Source organism: Panthera uncia, chromosome F2 (assembly GCF_023721935.1).
Source record: "Panthera uncia isolate 11264 chromosome F2, Puncia_PCG_1.0, whole genome shotgun sequence".
NCBI classification, from domain to species: domain Eukaryota; kingdom Metazoa; phylum Chordata; class Mammalia; order Carnivora; family Felidae; genus Panthera; species Panthera uncia.
In genome coordinates, this window is record NC_064812.1 from 38,335,658 (window position 1) to 38,356,744 (window position 21,087).

The 21,087-nt window shown below is 39.6% G+C and overlaps 1 protein-coding gene across 1 annotated transcript in view; it reads left to right on the forward strand.

Annotated features, from left to right (window-relative positions):
• Positions 1–6,575, forward strand: part of STK3 (serine/threonine kinase 3) — a 195,137-nt gene extending 188,562 nt beyond the window's left edge. The window contains 1 exon segment of the mRNA XM_049632679.1: positions 6,348–6,575. Within this exon segment, the coding sequence (XP_049488636.1) occupies positions 6,348–6,506 (159 nt within the window). The 3' untranslated portion in view covers positions 6,507–6,575.
• The last annotated feature ends 14,512 nt before the right edge of the window (positions 6,576–21,087 follow it).

A 21,087-nucleotide genomic window follows, 5' to 3' on the forward strand; every position in this document is an offset into this window, starting at 1 on the left:
GGTAATAAAACTGTATTGTCCTGAAACTCATCTCCTTTTCTGTGGCTGTGAATTTGAAGAAGTTCTGTCTTTGCTGATAAGACCTTCCTGTTACCGCACGTCCACTCATTTAGTCACTTAATGAAGTTATATATCCTTGATGTTCGTCACAGTTGTCAAACTACAGTTTTCTTTCAGAATGTTAAGATCTGAAAATCTAAGAATCATCGTTCGTTGCGCAAGTTCTGTGTTACCATTAAATTCAAAATCAAATGTTATTAAGTAGAATTAGCCTACAACATATAAAAGCCATCTCGAGATGAGTTATTCATTTTTATACATTTGTTCACATACAGCCATAACCACAATGTACGCATAACCTAAAATTCTCTTCACTGACTTCACTTACAGAACTCTAAACTGACAACTATGGTTTACTCTGCATTTATTTTGGAATTAGTCATCTGGCAGATGGCTATGGTAATATAGCTACTTTGTGTTCCTTGTATTGTAGAAAGATGGTTCATAAGTAACATTTCTTTGCTATATTTAAAAATATATAAATTCAAGTCAATTTACCACAAGCTCTGTTGATCCATAAACATAAGAATTCTGAAGTGATTTCCTTTCCTTTTTGTGAAGATTTTCAAGAAAGCTAATTTTAGTGACTGAAACTTCTGTCACAGTAATATTGATACTAATTCAGGAAGCTCAACTTTTCCTTCTTGTATTATCCTCATTAGCCCCCAAAATTGTTTTCATTTGGATTAGCATTTTAAAAGGATGATAGTGGAATTGTTTAATATTACAGGACCATGTTTGTCATTATGAGTCTCCATAAAATTTTATCTGGTTTGTGACCCTATTTACTACTAAGCCGTCGAGCAGTAGTGCTTTCCAGGAGCTTGGAAAAGCTGCTCCTGCCCCATTTCTCCCAACCCCGCAATCATTTTCATGCCTGTGAGGCTTGGTAGCTACAGAAATGCAGAATGCTAAATATATGTTATTAGGATTTATCATAAGTCAGAACTCAGCCAGAAGTGCATGTCTAAAATCATACCCACTGTATAAAAAGTGAAAACTTCTACCAGTTAGATTCACATTTTTTTTTTTGTCTAGATGACACCATGATCCAGTTATTTAGAAACCTACTGATATTTCTCTTCTATTAACAAAACGAGAAGAGCCTCTGGCAACAAAGGCTACAGTTTGGGGATTATTTTTTGTTGGATACCATAGATCGTAAGATCAAGGAGAAAACCTTGTCCTGGGTAATCTGATCCTCATCAGGAGCTTCAGTTATAGCCTAAATGCTGATGATTCCCTAAATCGGTAGCTTTAATTTCTCTGCTGAACTCCAAAACTCCAAATTATAATCCATATCTAATGTCTCCACCTTGATGCCTTGTTCATATCTCAAACTCAGCAGGACTAAAATGTCATGTGATCTACTCCGGTACCTTATTAATGATAACTCTACCCCATTACCCTAGCTTGAAGCCAGAATCATCCTAGCCCTTCCTTCTTCCTGACCCTTCGTAGTCAACCAGTCAACAAAGAAAGCCCTATCAGTTCTACTTCCAAGTCTCTCAGATCCCTCCCTTCTTCTGAGTCTCCACTTCCTTTTTCCTAGTCCAAGCCTCATCCTCTCACCAGACTGTGCAGTAACCTGCTGACAGGCCTTCCTGCCTCCATTTTCACCCATGGTATTCCATTTTCTATACCTGCTAGTAGGTACATTTTTCTATCTCATATATGATCATGTCACCAGTTATGTTCACAATTATCTAGCATTTCCTTCTTCGCTACAGAAAGTTTGTAGCAACATGCTTAAAGGTCTCCTGTCTCCTTCTGTCTCCTCTCCTGACCCCTCCCCCCATGGATCCGCCCCACATCCCAGCAGCCAGCCGAGGTCTCCAAAAGTATGGAGCATTTGGGTACCTTATACATTTCTATTCATGCTGCTTCCCTTCTGCCCTGTCCTGTTTGCCATCTTCTCAGCTTACCCATCCTTCAGTCAATTAGCTGTGTGTGGACCTGTCTTGCCAGCTAGATTGCAAGTTCTCTGTGGGAGGTAGAGTGTTCTATTCATCTCTGTATCCACGTGCTTGGTCCATAGAAATTACCAATAAATATTTTAATAAATGAGTACTCTGGAGTTCTCTGACAGCTCACCTGAAAATGTAACTATGTATGTTTCTTACATAGATGTCAGATTTCCTGTAACTTCAACCTTACAGAGCCACAAATCTGAAATCAAATTTTTTAAAAAACAAAAACACCAGAAACAGGTGGTACAAGCTTCAGCACTAAAACCATGCTCTGTCTTTCCTAAAACAGCCTCAGGCCTTCATTAACGTATTTATTTTTATTTAGTGTAATGCTTTCTAGGACCGTTCAATCACTTTTCTGGTTCCCAATAGATGAACAAACTATGTAAAGAGAGAATGATATCTTTCTCTCTTTATGTCATGAAAAGAAGCTGATAGCTTTCTCTCAAATGAAGATAAAAAGCCAAAAAGGAGAGAGGAAATTAATACATGGCATAGATTAGTAGTAGAAATTAATAATGGGGATTCATCATTAAGGAAAGATTGCTTTAGGTCCTGTGTCCTCTCCTTTAGAAGCCGGCATATTCTGTAAAGTACTTCATAAAGATTTTCTCTTCAAAACGGTTGAAACAAAGTTTTTACCACCTAAAAAACTAAGATTTAGGTACTTCATAAATTTTCTTATATGGAACATCTAATTCCCTAACAGTCCTGGATGATTCTCCAACATCACAGACCTGTTCGTCACACATTTTACATATTGAAAATATACAAGTCTATTAGAGGAGGAAAACTTTCTTCTAAGTAGCTTCTTTCTCTGAATTTAGTCCATTACTGTAATATAATATTTATAAACTGTTGGTAATTTGCCCCAGTAAGGTAGTATAAAATATTTACAGGAACACGTTAATGCAAAAATTGTTTTCCTTTGCTTTGATGCTATTTCTCCTGATCTTAGAGTAACCCATTCCTTTGAATCATTTTTTTCTGTATTTCTATTTACCCAGCCTCATGCCATGGTATTTAGCAGTACAGTTTGATCGTTTCTAACCATGTTTACAGTATCTAAAGTTTAAATATTTTTTAGAATATCTGACAGGGGGACCTGAAACTCATTCATAAAAGTCAATTACAAAATAATAATAAATAAATTTAGAATCAAATACTAAATTGTGTTGTTTAAATTATGAATGTTATATTGAAATTCAGAGATGGGAAGATTAGTGTGGACTGAAAAAGAGACAAAAGTGAAATGGGATCGCATGTAGACAGCACCCAGACGTGTCTTTCTTTCATTTTTTTTTTTTTTTACATTTATTTATTTCTGAGAGACAGAGACAGAGACAGAGAGCACGCACGCAGGGGAGGGGCAGAGAGAGAGGGAGACACAGAATCTGAAGCAGGCTCCAGGCTCTGAGCTGTCAGCACAGGGCCTGACACGGCACTCGAACTCACAAACCGCGAGATCATGACTTGAGCTGAAGTCGGACGCTCAACCGACTGAGCCACCCAAGTGCCCCATCTTTCTCAGGGAAACAAGGCCCTATGTGGTGTCTAATTGGTTCTTCATCCCACCCCACCCCCACCCCCGCCATCACCTGTTCGTCCAGTTCAGAAAGTTCTGAAGTCCCCTATTGGCTTATTCTTTATCCTCCCAGAGATTTGAACATATTTAGCCATATTAATAGTGGCATGATTAGTACTTGGGTTAAAAATTAGTGAAGAATATGATAAAATACAATGCATGATAATATAAATGCCTATAATGGTGTGATATAGTAAAGTAGCTTCTTTTTATGACAGGGCATATTGTATATATATATTATTATATATATGTACACACCAGAACTTTTCATACACCAAGGCAAGTGGTACTCACCTTCAGAATCATCATCCTGGGAGCCCACATACTCTTTCCCGTAACACTGTCATGCCTATATTTTTGGAACGCCTCTTTTGAATTTACTTCAGAGTCTGTGACTCATTCTTTTCAGTATCCTCAGTGGTGACAAACCTTTTTCAGTGAGAATGGATTTTTTAGAACCAAGAGTAATTTAGGGCCAGGTAAGGTGAGGAAAGTGGAAGGATCAAGATGAAAAATGCTATTTTTGGTTAAAATTGACATGTTGACTATAAAGTAATGAGAGCACTTTCTGATTTGGCTCATAAAATAACCGAAGACAGTTCTCTTATTAAAACAAAAAATTGCTGCAAGTGTTACCATATAAGACCAAGTCTGAATTACTCTCATGGAATTCTCCTGCTGTGGAGCAGATCATGATTCCCTAAAGTCCAAACCCTGCTTTGCCTAGCTTGGGACCCCACCAGCCCCTGGTTCTGCAGCAACCATAGTCCTTCCTCAATATGGTGGAGCTTCCTCCTCAGGGCCCTGCTCATCTCTGAGACACCCCCCTTTTCAAGGACCAGCATGGTCCCTGCTCCCCTAAAAGGGATCAGCTTAGTGACGCTTCTCTCTTTTTGTTGGGAATCTGTTTAAAAAAAAAAAAAAAAAAGACCAAGAAGCAATAGATGTTGTCCCCAGGAAAATGTACACTGAACCTGCAAAATTGGGTACATGAGAAGCTTATTCATGGACTTAAGAACCTGTCACTGCAGTCAATCTGTACTATATGCAGTAGGGTCTTGTGTCAGTCCTACATATTTCTAGTTGCTGATCTCACCCTTCTGACTAATATGCAGGTTTCCTTTATTTATTTTTTTTAAGAGAGAGAGAGAGAGGGAGAGAGTGCAAGTAGGGGAGGGGCAGGGAGGGAGGGAGGGAGACGGGGAGAGAGAGAGAGAGAGAGAGAGAGAGAGAGAGAGAGAGAGAGAATCCCAAGCAGGCTGATGTGGGCCCCAACCCATGAACCATGAAATCATGATCTGAGCCAAAGTCAGACGCTTAACAGACTGAGCCACCCAGGTGCCCCAATTTGCAAGTTTCTTAAGGCAAAGAAATAGTTCAGTGCTTCTTTGCTTTCCTTACAGTACCTACCAAGATGCTGAATATGTAATAGCATTCTGTAAATCACTGTGGTTTAGCAGATTTTTTTAAAACCACTTACCTGCCACCATTGCTTTAATAGTTTCGGAATGAGACAAAGTTTTAGACTTTTTTTAAATGTTAGTAAGATAAAGCCCAAGTGTCAGGTTATATATTTCAGGGCATCTTAAAAATATGTTTCTCAGGAGATAATCCATATCTTGCTGTTTTCACATATAAAAAAAATTTTAATGTGTATTTATTTTTGAAAGAGAGACAGAGCATGAGTGGGGTGGGGCAGAGAGAGAAGGAGACACAGAATCCAAAGCAGGCTCCGAGCTCTGAGCTATCAGGACAGAGCCTGACACAGGGCTCAAACCCACAAACTGCAATATTATGACCTGAGAGCCAAGGTTGGACCCTTAACCAACTGGGCCATCCAGGGGCCCTGCTTTTTTCACATATAAATAATTACAGTAAAGCTCAGCATGCCACAGATCCTGTTATGTAGAATGGATTTCATCCCCCTGACCTGAGGCCTCTCACCTCCTGTTATACAGAAAACCAGTAAAGGATTGCTAGTGTTGTCTCTGGAAGCCAGAGTAATTGAACTGAATCACTGTGGTCAAACTAGATCATTTAGTCAAATCACATCATTATTGTCGAACTATAATGTATGTGGTAAAAAGCTGATAGTTTATTCTCAAATTGACCAGCAGGTCAGAATTTACTCGGCACTAATATATCAGGCTTGGGATATTTTGAGGCATAAATTAAAAACCTTATTGTATCAAAATGTTTGGGATAGAAGTATTCTAGGTAATTTAATTTTTTGATTAACCAAGTACTTAAAATTTAAGCAATTGGTAAAATGCAGGATAGAATGGGTAATTTAACCTGCATTCAATCTTGTCACATTCTCGGGTGATCTCTTCAAGTGTTCACAATTATGACAGTGCTCCAGAGCTGGCAAGGATGTGAGAGGTTAGAGTGAATATATCCGGAGCATATCCTGAAAGTCCGTGTGTTGGCAATGGTGGATTTGTTTTTCTGCCCTTCTTTAAAAAACTAATACTTTTCATCTGCTTATTTTTCTCATTTGTTCTTTCCTAAAAGCAGAGGTTTTTTTTATTGCTTTTGTTGCAGAATTAAGATTCTTATAAGGCGTGACTTTTTGGTTCTTTAGTGAAGGAATTCCTGTTTTAGTTATTGAACCATATTTCAAAGACATTGTAGAGAGTTCGCTGAAATATTCATGCTAAACCCCGTTAGATTTTAACCTATTGTAGATAATTTTATCCTGTATTGATATCTTCACTTTTTTCTGTTTCTAGTTAAAAAATCTAAGTCTAGAAGAACTACAGATGCGGTTAAAAGCACTGGACCCCATGATGGAACGAGAAATAGAAGAGCTTCGTCAACGATACACGGCGAAAAGACAACCCATTCTGGATGCAATGGATGCGAAGAAAAGAAGGCAGCAAAACTTTTGAGTCTGATTTCTTCCCTGTTTGTTTCTATAACTATTCTGGAGACCAAGAAACCACTAAGAATTGAAGGAATATTATTATTGGGTTTTTTTTAATCCCTAAGATTTGTGCTCTACAACTAGGCAACAGTCCAAAATTGACAATGGTACCTATCTAGTAAATTTCCACAGGGCAGAATTTACAACTATAGCCACTATGTTTTCATTCTTAGGTAATGAAAACAACAGAAAGGTATTCTTCTCTAGATCTGTCAGCTGCATACCAGCACTAAAACTGTGTTATAAAACAAAAGCTGTGTTTAGAGACCTTGAAAATCTGAAGCCATTGTTTAATTGTACAGCACCATAGGGCTTTATGTTACAATATTCTTTATTCTTATTTCTGGTAGCTTATTTATTGTATCCCCTACGTAAGCTTATTTATTTATGCTGTTTCACTTTGTTTTGTTTTTAAGGACGAGATCAGGATAGCTTTGGTGAAGGTAGGGCGCATTAATAATAGATGATAACGTACAACCAAATTGTACTTTCAGCAGGGAGCTATGGGGGTACATTCCTTGATTTCCAGGATAGTTTTCCAATAGAAGCAAAGCAATAATAGAAATAGTACCCAAATGGGCCAGACATTTTTTTATACTGAAGCAATAATTCCATTTTTACCTTCTGAAATTTTGTTTAATGTTTTTATTCCTGATGTTTGGTACAAATAAAACTATATTTAGATCACACGGAGCTATAATGTTTAAAACCAAAGAAATCAATGGAACTCTTGCACAAAAAAGTGTGGTAAATATTTTAAAAGAAATAAATCCTTAAAACAAATGCAATTTGTTTCATGTTTCATATGTAGGTCTGATAGCTAAACTGTATCAAACTGTAATAAGCTCATCAAATTTATTCCTGTGAAAACATGCTCAATTGTCACAGGACTTTTTTGTTGATTTCACTTATTTCCTGGGAATTGGTAAACATCATGTGCCTGACGATAACAAAATAGCAGAAACATTTGTACTGAACTGTACCAGCCTTGGGGACTGAATAAAAAGATTAAAACCATTAAAAAGAAACTCATTTCTAAGCTGAATGAAGGTTTGCGTGATTGATCTGGGACCAGTCATTTCTGAAGCTACATATGGCCATCTTGACCGTGTTTGGTCTTTTGTGTGTTTAATTACTGTGTGTAAATCATAAAGACAAATAAATTTTACTGTGCCACCCAGCGTATTGCGTCTCTCTGTCTTTGCAAAAAACTCACCACCTGGATTCTATCTTTTCCTGGCGAGGCAGGTATATTAGTGAGGACGGGCTGGATGATGGATAACAACCGTGAAACCTCAGTGGCTCAGCGTAGTAACACAGCTCATTTCTTTCTGATGCTCCGTGCCCACCCCCGCTTGGCAAGATACCCTGCTCCTGTCGCTCTCACCCAGGGACTCCACCGATGGTGCCTTCACCCTCTGTAACATTAGTGGTCACCCTGGCAAGGGAAGGAGCACTGACAAGTCACACAAGCTCCACTGTGACACGTGTCAGGTTGGCCACACCCTGTGTTCAGAACCAGTCATATGGCCACTCCTCATTTCAAGGGAGCAAGGAGATGCAACCTTACCATGTGCCTGGAGGGGAGAGAAGGGAGATGCCGGCAGGTTCACTGATGACCACCAGAGAAGGTATATCATCTCCAGAGAGCTTATTCCATTTTAAAATGGCAGATGCATGGGGCGCCTGGGTGGCTCAGTCGGTTAAGCGTCCGACTTCAGCTCAGGTCACGATCTCGCGATCCGCGAGTTTGAGCCCCGCGTCGGGCTCTGGGCTGATGGCTCAGAGCCTGAAGCTTGCTTCCGATTCTGTGTCTCCCTCTCTCTCTGCCCCTCCCCCGTTCATGCTGTGTCTCTCTGTGTCTCAAAAATAAACGTTAAAAAAAATAATAATAATAAATAAATAAAAATGGCAGATGCGTCCCGGGTAGTGCCTTGAAGTAACATTTATCTTTGCTCTGTTGAGTCGTTATAAGTCACATAGGAATTACAAGATTGTTAAAATAGTGGGAAGTTTTGAAAAATTTCTAAAGGTAATTCAGAATGAAGACTAAATCTACAATATATGCTTCAGCTGCATACTTACGGAGTCTACTTGGGACAGTCAGATGAGTCAGTCCCCTCAAGCACCCTGCCTTTTTTACCCCTTCCTTAATTGTTTTTCTTTTCAGTAACCTAATACCCTGCCTAATTGGGTGGAATCAAATGACTGACTTGCTACCATCCAAGTAAAACCGCCCACATGAAATGTCAAGAAACCTATGAAGAGGATTTCTCTCCAGTTTGCTAAATTAGAAAATGTATGCAAATTAATTCGATGAGGCCTGTTAACCACTCTTTCTAATTCAGTCTCAACAAGAATCCTCCTTTTAATAGTAAACATTGAATGTTCCAATCACATTGTAATTTGTATATAAATAGGTTTTATATCCTGTTGTTATTTTTATTCTTTATACACACACACATACACACACACAAGAGAATTAAGAGCAGTGAGCATATTTTTATTTTAGAGACTTAGGAAGCTCTAGAATATTTTAGGATAATCTTTTAAAATTCTTCCAATCTTCTCAGTCTCTGCCCCCCACCAATCAAAAAAAGGAACTTATGATAAGTTTTGAAGAACCAAAAGCCATGAAAGAAAGCTTCAAGTCTAGGTAAGCCTTGATTAATCGTGATGCTGAGGCAAGAGTTTTCTGGTTATTTTAATGAGTTTAAGAAGAAGCCTCTTATTATCTTAACCTTGGCTTCTGAGAACATTCCAAAAATAGGTAAGTGTACTTTCTGCACACCCCCGTCCTTTCATAAACGCAGAATTGTAAGTGTGATTGTAGCTAATGAGTGAGGATTTTGTCTTGCCTAAAATCCAGCATCATTGTATATGTTGTTCTGTAGATGAGAAGGTTTTTTCTGATCCTAGATGACTCATTTCTACAGACTTACAATACACTTAGCTTATTTTAGCAGTAATAGTTTTATGTTCATAATATGAGCTAATTTGGTCAATATAAATTGGGGAAGAGGGGTGCCTGGGTGGCTCAGTCGGTTAAGCGGCCGACTTCGGCTCAGGTCATGATCTCGCGGTCCGTGAGTTCGAGCCCCGCATCGGGCTCTGTGCTGACAGCTCGGAGCCTGGAGCCTGTTTCAGATTCTGTGTCTTCCTCTCTATGACCCTCCCCTGTTCATGCTCTGTCTCTCCCTGTCTCAAAAATAAATAAAACGTTAAAAAATAAAAATAAAAAAAAAATAAATTGGGAAAGAAAATGTTTTTATTTAAATGGATTTCAAAATAATACCATCTATTATTTGGGACATTTACTATTTGTCAGACACTATGCTAAACAACCTTACATACATGACTTACGTGCTTTTGTGTTTCTTTCCTCTGCTTATTTATTGAATCACATCCCCAAGGTTTAAAATCACTCTCTACTCACTGCAGGATATGTAGCTTCTCTAGCGGAAATTCTATAATACATCAATAAAATGTTTTTAACTTAGTCACAGGAAATCTTTTCAAATTACTGACACATTAGCATTCAATAGGAATGCTATTTTTGTTTCCTATTCTGTGTCAAAGATTAATGATTAAAATAAATCCTGAAAATACTAATGATACAACACTCTAAATAGAACATCATTTTTTAGGGGCACCTGGGTGGCCCAGTCGGTTGGGCGTCCGACTTCAGCTCAGGTCATGATCTCATGATCCGTGGGTTCGAGCCCCGTGTTGGGCCCTGTGCTGACAGCTCAGAGCCTGGAGCCTGTTTCAGATTCTGTGTCTCCCTCTTTCTCTGACCCTCCCCTGTTCATGCTCTCTCTCTCTCTCTCTCTCTGTCTCAAAAATAAATAAATGTTTAAAAAAAATCATTTAAAAAAAATTGGAGTTACATTGCATTAGTAAACTGTTACCAGGCATAGGCACTTAATTAGGTGTTTCATCAAAATGTTATTTTGGAATCCTAGACATTTGGTCCCAAAGCTTAAGAATTGGGGGTCTAAAGAGAGAACTACTTTGCTTTTTGAGCAATCTGATGAGATGTGGACTCAAGGGTGCATATATACCTTAGCTGGGTAGTTTGGTGCCACCGAATGGTGACTTATCCTCCAGGAAGTCAGTCAGTTTCTCCCTGTTCCATGTCCACACGAAATACCTGAACCTCAGCCAAACACTTCCCTGAGCCATGAAAAGACCCCAGAAGAGAAAGCAAGTGACCAGTTCCGTTCTTCCACCAATCTTGGAAAACCAGATTCAAGGACGTGCTCTTCTCGCACTGGATCATATCAGTAGTCAGACTCCCTGCCACCATTTTTTTCACTTGATTAAGCTCTTTAAATTAAAGTGCTGATTTTAGGGGTTACTCTTCTGCCCACAAGACTTTGCCTACCAAATTACGAATGAACTCTGCCTCCTGGCACTCAAGACCTGCATCATGCCCCAATGGACATGACCTCATCTTACATAATTGCTTTATTTGAGGCCTTTCTTCCACCAAACCGAACTGCTTTCAAACTCTATTATAATGATGTGATTTATTATTGGATTATAAGGTTCCTGGGAGCAGAGACTTGGTGTTTATCCATCTTGTTTCCCCACAATGCTTTCTCGGATGTTAAATGAAATTGGTAGCAAATAAAGTTTCATTGAATAGTATTAGCCCAAACAACAAAATTGTCATCACTAATTATAAAGGCTAATCTCTCTCCTTACACCCAGGTAATCACGTTGACAACAATAATACTAGCTTCAACCAGGTTTTGAGCACCTCCTAAGCCATGCACTTTCGATTTATTATCTCAAACCTTCATAACAAGATACAGTCTTTTTCTCAGAAAAGAAAGGATTGGAGAGATTAAATGAGGTCACAAAGCTAGTCAATGCCAGCGTCTGTCTCCAAAATCTTTGCTTTTTCCACTAGACCACATTGCCTAATAAACACAGGAGGTCTGGCTTTAGAATGTTGGACGGGATTGCTAAGCCTGCTTGCTGATCTTAGAAAGAGAAGCTTTTCAGTTAAAACTTAGAAGAGGACCATTGTTAGCTGATGTGATCCTGTTCTCCATTTCAAATGGGACCTACATTTTCTGAAATGGCATCCTTCCTACATGTGGGGGAAAGAAAAAAAGCAGAATGCATTAAGTTTCCAAGATGACTTACACAAAGATTTTTTTTTTACTTCGTTATTAGGCTATATTTGGAGTTCTTATGCCTTGAAAATCTATGTATTTTGTAAACTGAAATGTGTCCATTTCACTCCCTTACAAAAGCCTGCCTTGGTTAATGAGTACTTTAGAGAAACACTAACCAGCATGGTTAGTACATGGACATGGACATGGAAAGTTAGTACATGTACATGCAACATACATGGCCTCAGAAGCTAAATTACCTGGGTTCAAATCCCAGCTCTTCCTTTACACTTTTATTGCCCTGGGCAAGAATAACCATTCAGCTAATCTGTGTTTCCATTTCTTCATCTGTAATAATGAAGCAATTGTGAAGATCAAATGTTCTAGTACATGTAAAATATTTAACAAAGTTCTTGGCATATGGCACATAGACATAGATTAAAAAATAAACTTTTAGGGGTGCCTGGGTGGCACAGTTGGTTAAGCATCCAACTCTTGATTTCGACTCAGGTCATGATCCCAGGGTCTTGGGATCAAGCCCTGAATCAATCTCCATGCTAAGCATGGAGCCTGCTTGGGATCCTCTTTTCTCCCTCTCTTTCTGCCCCCTCTGCCCCCTCTCTCAAAATAAATAAGCATTAAAAAAAAAAAAAAAAAGAATGAAGAAAATGGCTCTGTTCTCCATTGATGAGCAAATTTATTATAACTTCTAAAGTGCATTAGAGTCTCCTAGAACCCAGATGTGTGTTCCATTAAGGGCCTGGCCTACTCTCAGGTAGTGATTTGCACTGAGGAAAAGCATATTCAATTTTTAAGAGTGTTTTCTTTTCTATCTAAAACAAAGTAAATAGTAAGCTAAACATTCCCCTCACCCCTGCCTAAGACTCTCCTTTCTATTTTAGGGATATTGTTAGGACCAACATTTATGAAGACCCATCTGGAAATTTCAAGTTTATGCCCTTAAAGTTTTGTTTCATTGAAGTTTTAGCATTCTTGGTCCTTAAAAATATAAGTCATGCAACTGATGGTTTCCCAACTTGCTTTGATCCCAGGAAGCTCAAAATCAAACTGACAGTTAAAAGCCTATGGTATTCTATGATCTGCATACTTCCATTTCCATGATCCTATACTTATAAAACCTGAAAATATTTTTTTAAAGAAAAAGAAAATACCTGTGGAGGTTTTGGTCCTTCTGCTATACTTAGAAGGATCTGGTTCCCTATTACGTGTAATTTTTATGTCTTCTGACAGTGTTCTTGTGGGTGTCAGATATGGTAATGAGTGTCGAGGGGGTTTGTTCTTGAAGTCCTGCACCTAGAACTCAGCTGGAATCTTCTACATGTGAGTCTTACCGCCCAAAGGGGTATGAGACTCCTAGATACTGAGATAACCTCTATCCTTCCTCTTTGGAAAGAAGACAAGCTAGAGAACACCATAATGCCCTTGGCTCCTGCACCTGTGCCCTTGGCAACCTGTTCAAATCACATTTACACAAAACCTGATTCAGGATGACCAGGCAAGCACCCTAGCTTCCAGCCCCGGGTCAGCCAACAGATCAGAATTGCTAAAGAAGCTTATCTACTTCTCAGGATTTTTCCACTCCTATTCCTCTATTCATATGCCACTTCATATTCACAATGAAAAGAGAAGGATATGAACCAAAAAATAGAGGAAAGCAAAGGGAAATAGATTTTGCCTGATATTAAAATGACAGTTGTAGCCCCAAGTTACAAGTAGTGTCATACCCCACATTTCTTTGATAGAGAAACAAGTCTATTCCATTTCAGTGGAAAGCACTCAAAGCTAACACGTTCTAAAATTTTTCTAGGAGAAAACTCAGTGCCTGTCCATGTTGAAACTAGACAACCAGTTTTGTCTTTTACATTTTTATAGAATTTTCCAAGGGGAGAGGGGTAGGGCAGGGGGGAAATGGGTGATGGGCATTGAGGAGGGCACTTGTTGGGATGAGCACTAGATGTTGTATGTAAGCGATGAATCATGGGGATCTACCTCCAAAACCAAGAGCACACCGTATACACCGTATGTTAGCTAACCTGACAATAAATTACATATATAAAGAATTTTCCAAGGTGAACTATAATTGGTTGAGTGGAAGTTAAACAGCACCTGATACTAAAGCTCTCAGTTTTTACATATTTTCTTTTTTCTTTCAAGTTTCATTTATTTTGAGAGAGAGGGAGAGAAAGGGTGTGTGCAAGTGGGGAGGGGCAGAGAGAGAGGGAGAGAGAATCCCAAGCAGTCTCCACAATGTCAGCACAGAGCCTGAGGATGACGTGGGGCTCGATCTCACAAACCATGAGATCCTTACCTGAGCCAAAATCAAGAGTAGGACGTCTAACCCACTGAGCCAGCCAGGCTCCTGTACATACTTCTCCTAATGTTCCAGTGTGTACAGAGCATGAGGGATGGGGGCAGGCCTCCAGCTGTGCATTTATTCAGCCTCCCCATTTATTCCATGACAGCTTGCTTTCCTATTTAAAAAGAAAATTCTTAGCAAAAATATTCCAGTGAGAAGGCATAATAGCACTTGAAACTAAAGTCTTTGATGTTAAGAAACAAGATGCTTGGAAAAATCTGAAACATAGAACTGTTCCATCATTAAGGAATAAATTTGTGGATTCATGAATTCATTTTCTGTTGACCTTTCACAAAGTATATAGTTTTTTTAAAGGTTTACCAGCTGATGACTGTACATCAGTTAATGTGCTTAGAATGTGGACTTTGGAAATTATTTCTGATATCAATAGACTAATGGACCTGGGCCTTAACAAGTTTCAGCAAGGATTTCAATTTTGAAAGTAAATTAATTGCTTTAACAAGCAAGTTGTAATTCGGGATATGATTCCAGAATCTGAGTGTGGCAGGCAATCACAGAAATTCAAACACAATGTTTTTAAAGTTCTTAATGCAAAATTATTTCAATTTCACACAAATATAATGAGTTGCTAGTGTTTTTAGGTCAGTGACTTCTATTGTCTTGCCGAGTACCCTGACATGTGTTCAAAGCAATGACCCCATATATGTATCGTGTATAGAGATATATATGCTATTTGTCTATAGTAACCATTTCTAGCTTGGCTGAAAGGAAGCAATAGCTTCTTCTGGTAGAAAAGGGCCCTACTGTGTCCAATTTGAAACAAATTCAGTGCTTTAGTCCTTGAGGCCATTATGAAACGACAAAAAAGCTTGTCTCTTACAGATTGGTACCCCTCAAAAGTAGGTGTTTTTGAAGCTCTGCCACTAACTTGCTGCATGACCTTAGGTGAGTTGTTTGACCTTGCATAAGTCCCACCTTCTTTATCAGAGAAGAGCTTCGGGGTTGTGAAAGGTGGATGAGACACACACAGAGAGTACGCTGCCCAGCACCTAGAAGGCTCCAGTGACTTGCTCTCTTTACTCACCAACAAACATCCATTGAGCACCAACTACATGCCAGCTTCCCAGCTAAGTGTGGGAACACAGAAATGAAGGCGACATGGTTCCTGTCTGCCCAAGAGCCGGTGCATATCGCCGGGTGCAGGGCATAGATACACGAGTGTGGTAAGTGTAGTAAAAAGGATACCACAAATCCCTGTGGCCGCAGGAATTGAGGAAGTCTTCACTGAAGCGATATTTGAACCGGGTTTTGAAGCTTGGGAAGGCAAGAGAGGGAGAAGGGCACTATGGGGAGGGCAGAACATATAGGAAGAACATATAGGAAGGCAGAGAGATGAGAAAGAATATACGGTATATCTTTCAGTGTCTAAGAAAGTTTATTGCATAATAATGTGTATAGTGGAAAAGCATCAAGGATCATTTGCTTTGCTTGCTCTCTCTACCCTGCAATTTAGGAGGTGGCCCGTTTGGGGTTTTGTTTTGTTTTGTTTTGTTTTGCCAAGTCACTGAATGTTTTCGAAATCAATTAACTCCAAGTAATATCTGGCCTATTTCCTGGTGCCCATGTCTACCAGTCACACTCAGCTGCACTCATTTCCATTCTTTGATAGTATATGGAAGAAATGTTGTCTGTGGTGGCTCGCTGAGGTTGACTGTTGGGGCAAAGGAGCCAGAGAAAGGTGGAGAGAGCGTCAGCAGCCGCATCTAAAGGAATAGGCTTATGCTCAGTTCCTCAAATCACTTCACTGGCTGTTTGCCTCGACTGAAACATTGATCTCCTTTTTGTCAGTGGTTTTCCTCTCAAGACCTTCAGCGTTTTCCACCTCCCATCAAGGCAATTACCAAAGGAGAGGGCAGGAACATAAAGGCTAACAAAGTAGCATAAATTAAAAACAAATGTAACAAGATAAAACAAAAGGGAGACAAACGTAGAGCAGCAGTCTGGAGCCATGAATCACATTAACAAAAAACTGCTTACCATGAATTTGGTTCAAAGCTTCCTAAGGAGCCCAAGTGAAGAAGGAAACCAGACACAGTTTAGATACCATCGAACTCAGCTGTTCAATATGGCAGCCACTAGCACTGGAAAAGAAGCTAGTCTAAGTTGAGATGAATCCTGGGTAGAAAGATACACATCGTATTTCAAAGATAAACTTAGTATAAACTTAGTATAAAAGAAAACTTAAACCTAGTATAAACTTAGTATAAAAACATAAACTAAGTTTAAACTTAGTATAAACTTAGTATAAAAGAAAATGTAGAATATATCATTCGTATTTTTTAATGTTGATTACATGTTGAAATAGTATTTTAGATATATTGGGTTAAAATATCTTAATAAAATTAGTTTTATCTATTCCTCTTTTAAAAAAATACAACTACTAGAAAATTTAAAATTACAGCTCACGTTTGTGGTTCTCATTGTGAATCTATTAGACAGTGCTGGTCTATAAGATAAAAGCATTCATCAACTGATGAATGGATAAAGTGTGGTATATTCATGCCAGGGAAGATGGTTCAACAATCAAAAAGAATGAAATAATGGGTACAGGGTTTCTTTTGGGGGTGATAGCCATGTTTCAAAATTGTGGTAAAGGCGGCATAACTCTGAATATATTACAAACCACTGAACTGTAAACCTTAAAAAATGAATACAATGGGGGCGCCTGGGTGGCTCAGTCGGTTGGGCGTCCGACTTCAGCTCAGGTCAGGATCTCACGGTATGTGAGTTCGAGCCCCGCATCGGGCTCTGTGCTGACTGCTCAGAGCCTGGAGCCTGTTTCAGATTCTGTGTCTCCCTCTCTCTCTGACCCTCCCCCGTTCGTGCTCTGTCTCTCTCTGTCTCAAAAATAAATAAACGTTAAAAAAATAAAATAAAATAAATTTTTTTTTTTAAAAATGAATACAATGTACTTACCTATGTTATAGTAATAAAATAGAAGCTATTGAACTTTATCGGGTCGGGGGTGGGGGTACAATGTGGAATAAAAGCATACTCGCTTGCTCAGAAGAAACTCGACTCTTCTTAGCACCGGGTTAAGAAGTATATCTCTAAGGGCACCCATTGGAAAGCATACCATCCCTATTTAATTTAACATCAATATTCATTACCAATATTCTCAGAGCAGACACAGGGATGACTTTTGCAGATCGGTCTTGCATGGTGTTTTCAATTTTTGTCAGTGGCGTCATACTCTGTTTGGCAAACACCTGCATGCTAACGGCACTCAAATTCCTGCCTTCAGCCCAGGTCTTCCCCTTAAAACTCCATACCCAGGCATTCTTAATGTCACACGCATACTTCACGTTCAACATGACCAAACACCATCCCCCCTGTATTTTCTACCCAGTTGGTGCTACCATCTACCGTCCCTTCACCAATGCCAGAAACCTGGGATTCCTTGCATTTTCATTGTCTTTCCACCCACACCCTCCCTCTGCCGATTCAGGCTTTCCAGTAGTTCTCGAATCTGTGTTCTCATCTCCATCCTCTCTCCACTGCCCCTCAAGCGTTCATCATCTGCGTCCTGGAAGACTGCAGCAGCCCCTTAACTGGTCTCCACTCCAGTTGTTCCCTTCAAGTCATCCCCTCCATCATTTGCTGCCACATCAATCCAGAGCACAATGGATTCTTGTCACCTGCAGGATAAAGTTCATTAAAGCAAATATGGCTCTCTAAGACCAGGGCCCTGTCCCCCTCTCTCTTCTCAGCTCCGAACACTCCTTCAAATGGCCTATGTCTTCTGCTGCCCACCCCTCCTGAACCTGAAGTGGCCAGTTGCAACTCATCCTGTCAACTCAACTTAGGGATGCCTCCTCTGCGTGCCCAGACATGGATCACCATCACTGAGCTTTCCATATTGCATTATTATAGTATCTACTCATTCTTCTTTCTTTCCTATCACCTAAGCTGCCCAAGAGCCAGCACTGTGCCCATGTGTTCCTAATCTCTGTAACACCAGCACAGGCCCTGACATAGCAATGTTTAATAACTGCTTGTTGAATAAGGGATGATCACAGATAAAAGAAGTATGATTTAAATTTTGGGTCTATGCAAACAGCCAAGAAATCTTAGAAACCCAACTTTGACGTACTAACTACCCTTATCTGTTCCCATTAGAACACACTGTGTCTCCAGTGTCATTTGGTATTTGCTGAACATGTGGATAGGAAGATAAATCAACGAATGAACAAAGGTACAGGCAGAGAGGTGAACTGAAAACAAATGGCTTTCATGAGAATAGGGCTGCCGTTCACAAAATTATATCTCTGTCATCTCCCAAACCAAGATTACTCAGTATCTAACACTTTGGAGCCTCAGGAAGCATTTATTTTTCCCTTGAGCAAATAATTATTCGATTGAATGTGAAAATTCATGTGACAAATATCGCTGTATTTTTGCATCCAGCTATATTCTAAGGCCTGAATGAATATACCCCAGGTTCTAAAAGGGAAGACGTGAACTGCTTTAGTGCCATTATGTACTGAAAATGGTCACATCTCTGGAGTTCTAGACCCTTTGATTCATACAAAACAGACTGATGTGTCACAGAAATACGAAAAGGGGAGCCGAATCTTTCTTTTATTTAGCTCTGAGACAGTGTAATTTTTGTTTCTATGATTCTGTATGAAGAGTGAAGGGTATCCATGTTTCTCAGAACAGTCTCAGGGCTTCCTGCATCATGAGGCACCAACCACAGCATTAAAAAGTGCTTTATAAAATGAAACATTCAGTTGATGTGGTAAGGAAATAAAAATGTCCTTGCGTGCAGTACAGTTAGAGAAAGGCTATATATTTTACTACCAGTTCTAGTTCTTAGTCTATACATTTGCTAACTGTGTGATTAATATGAAAGATCCAAGCACTGATGACAGACCTGCAATCATCACCACACAAAAGGTAGTGAAAAAGATAGTATTTGTAATGCTTCTAAAGCACAAAGCTGAGAAATTAGTTTAATGGTAAGAAATTCTCAGCTTAATGACACATTCATGCACAGGAGCTAGCAAAAAAGTGCTTCGGGAAACTAAATGAGCTCTAGGCATTTACACACCAGACATTCAGATGATTGGAACATGCCTCCACTAGAAACACACCCGAAATCCCAGAGCTCAGTTGAGGGCTAACAGAAGAACAGGTCTTGTGCTTTTGGGAGCTTGACGAACTGGGGAGGAGAGGTGTTTGAGCTAGTCCAGGAGAAGTCACTGAAGGCTTGAATTATGACAGGGGACTGGTGACAGGGAGGAGAGGGCAAATCCAAGGACTATTTGGGAGATTGAACCAGTGGGGTCGGTCGACTAAGTGGGATTGGGGGCTACAAAAGAGTGAGAGGTCAAGGATAGCACTGAGGACACCAACTTGGGCCACCCTAAACTATGATACCGTTAATCAGAATAGGAGTGGATTTGAGGGGTAGGATAATGAGTTAAGATTTAGACATGTTGATTTTACATGCCTATGAGATACCCCCCAGCAGGCATCCTGGAGGCAGGTGGAAGCATGAATCTGGAGCTGGGTGAGGGAGTAGTGCTGGAAATGAAGACTTTTGTTGTCAAGTAGAAGAGTGGACAGAAAGAACAATTGGAGACTGAGCCAAGTGAAGGAAAAGGGGAAATGACCAAGGATAAAGCCCTGGGGGGATTGGCAGGACAAGAAGAAGAGCCAACGGATTTTTATAGTAGGCAAGGAGGTATGAGGGAGAGCTGGAAGTCAAGAGAGGAGAAACTTCAGGGAAGAGATTCCTCACCACTTGTTGTGACACATAGTAGACATTCAATAAACGTGTATTGAACAAATAAATATGGTAACTACTGAGTTTCCATTTGACTTTATTTTTTTAATGTTTATTTATGTATTTGGGGGGGGGGAAAAGAAACCCCCCCCAAGAGTGGGGGGAGAGGGGGAGAGAGAGACAGACAGACAGAGAGAGAGACAGAGAGAGAGAGAGAAATCCCAAGCAGGCTCTTGCAGAGCAGAGTTCGACACTGCACTTGAACTCAAGAACCCATAAGATCATGACCTGAGTCAAAACCAAGAGTCAGACGCTCAACCAACTGAGCCACAAGGTGCCCCTCATTTGACTTTAAAACAAAATTTATGTTTGTGTTCATTCATACTCTAGTGGTTATGACTGTTGGTTTTAGAACCAAATGGAAGTGGGCTGGAGCCCAGCTCTGCCACTTTCCAGTTGGATGGCCTTGGACAAGGTACTCAGCCCTCAAATGAAGATAATATTACTCACCTCATTAATTGAGTATCAGAGGGGGATGACTAAATAAACTCTGGGACAACGGCTGCTAGGAGCAGATAACAAGAATAGAGTTGGTTTTTATGAACTGACATGGAAAAAATTCCCCGAGTGAAACTGAGGCATTTTCAGAATGAGCAGTTTACAAAACCACTCTTCAATATGCCAGGTATAACGATCTGTCTATATACGTCAATAGGAAGTTCTGGAGGATATACACCAATACAATAATAGCAGTGACTCTGGGGGGGCTGGGACTGAGCTTGGAGGGTCATGTGGGTTTGAGTGCTTCCTATAAAGTTTAATATTTTGTATGACAGATGTATTTGGCTATTGCCTGTATAATTACAAATTGATTCACTTTAAAAATACATTTAAAAATTATTCACCCTCCAGTGTTGTAGTGAAGACTTCAACGAGACAATGACTATAAAATTTGTTTCCTGGCACAAAGAAGCTCTTGTTACACAGACTATATTCACTGTACTGGAAAAGGCAACAGGAAACAATATTTCTGAGCACTGACTCTGCCTGGCACTTTCTTTACACGACATATTCTAGAAGGTAGATGCTTTGTGTGGCCTTGGGCTACTTAGTTATTTAACCCCCCTCTGCTTTAGCATCCTCATCTACAAAATGAGAATAATAACAGAACCTGTTTTATAGGGTGTTGGGAAATAGATAGATGGATGGATAGATAGATAGATAGAGATAATAGAGAGAGAGATAGAGACAGATAAAGAGATAGATAGATACATAGATGATAGATAATAGA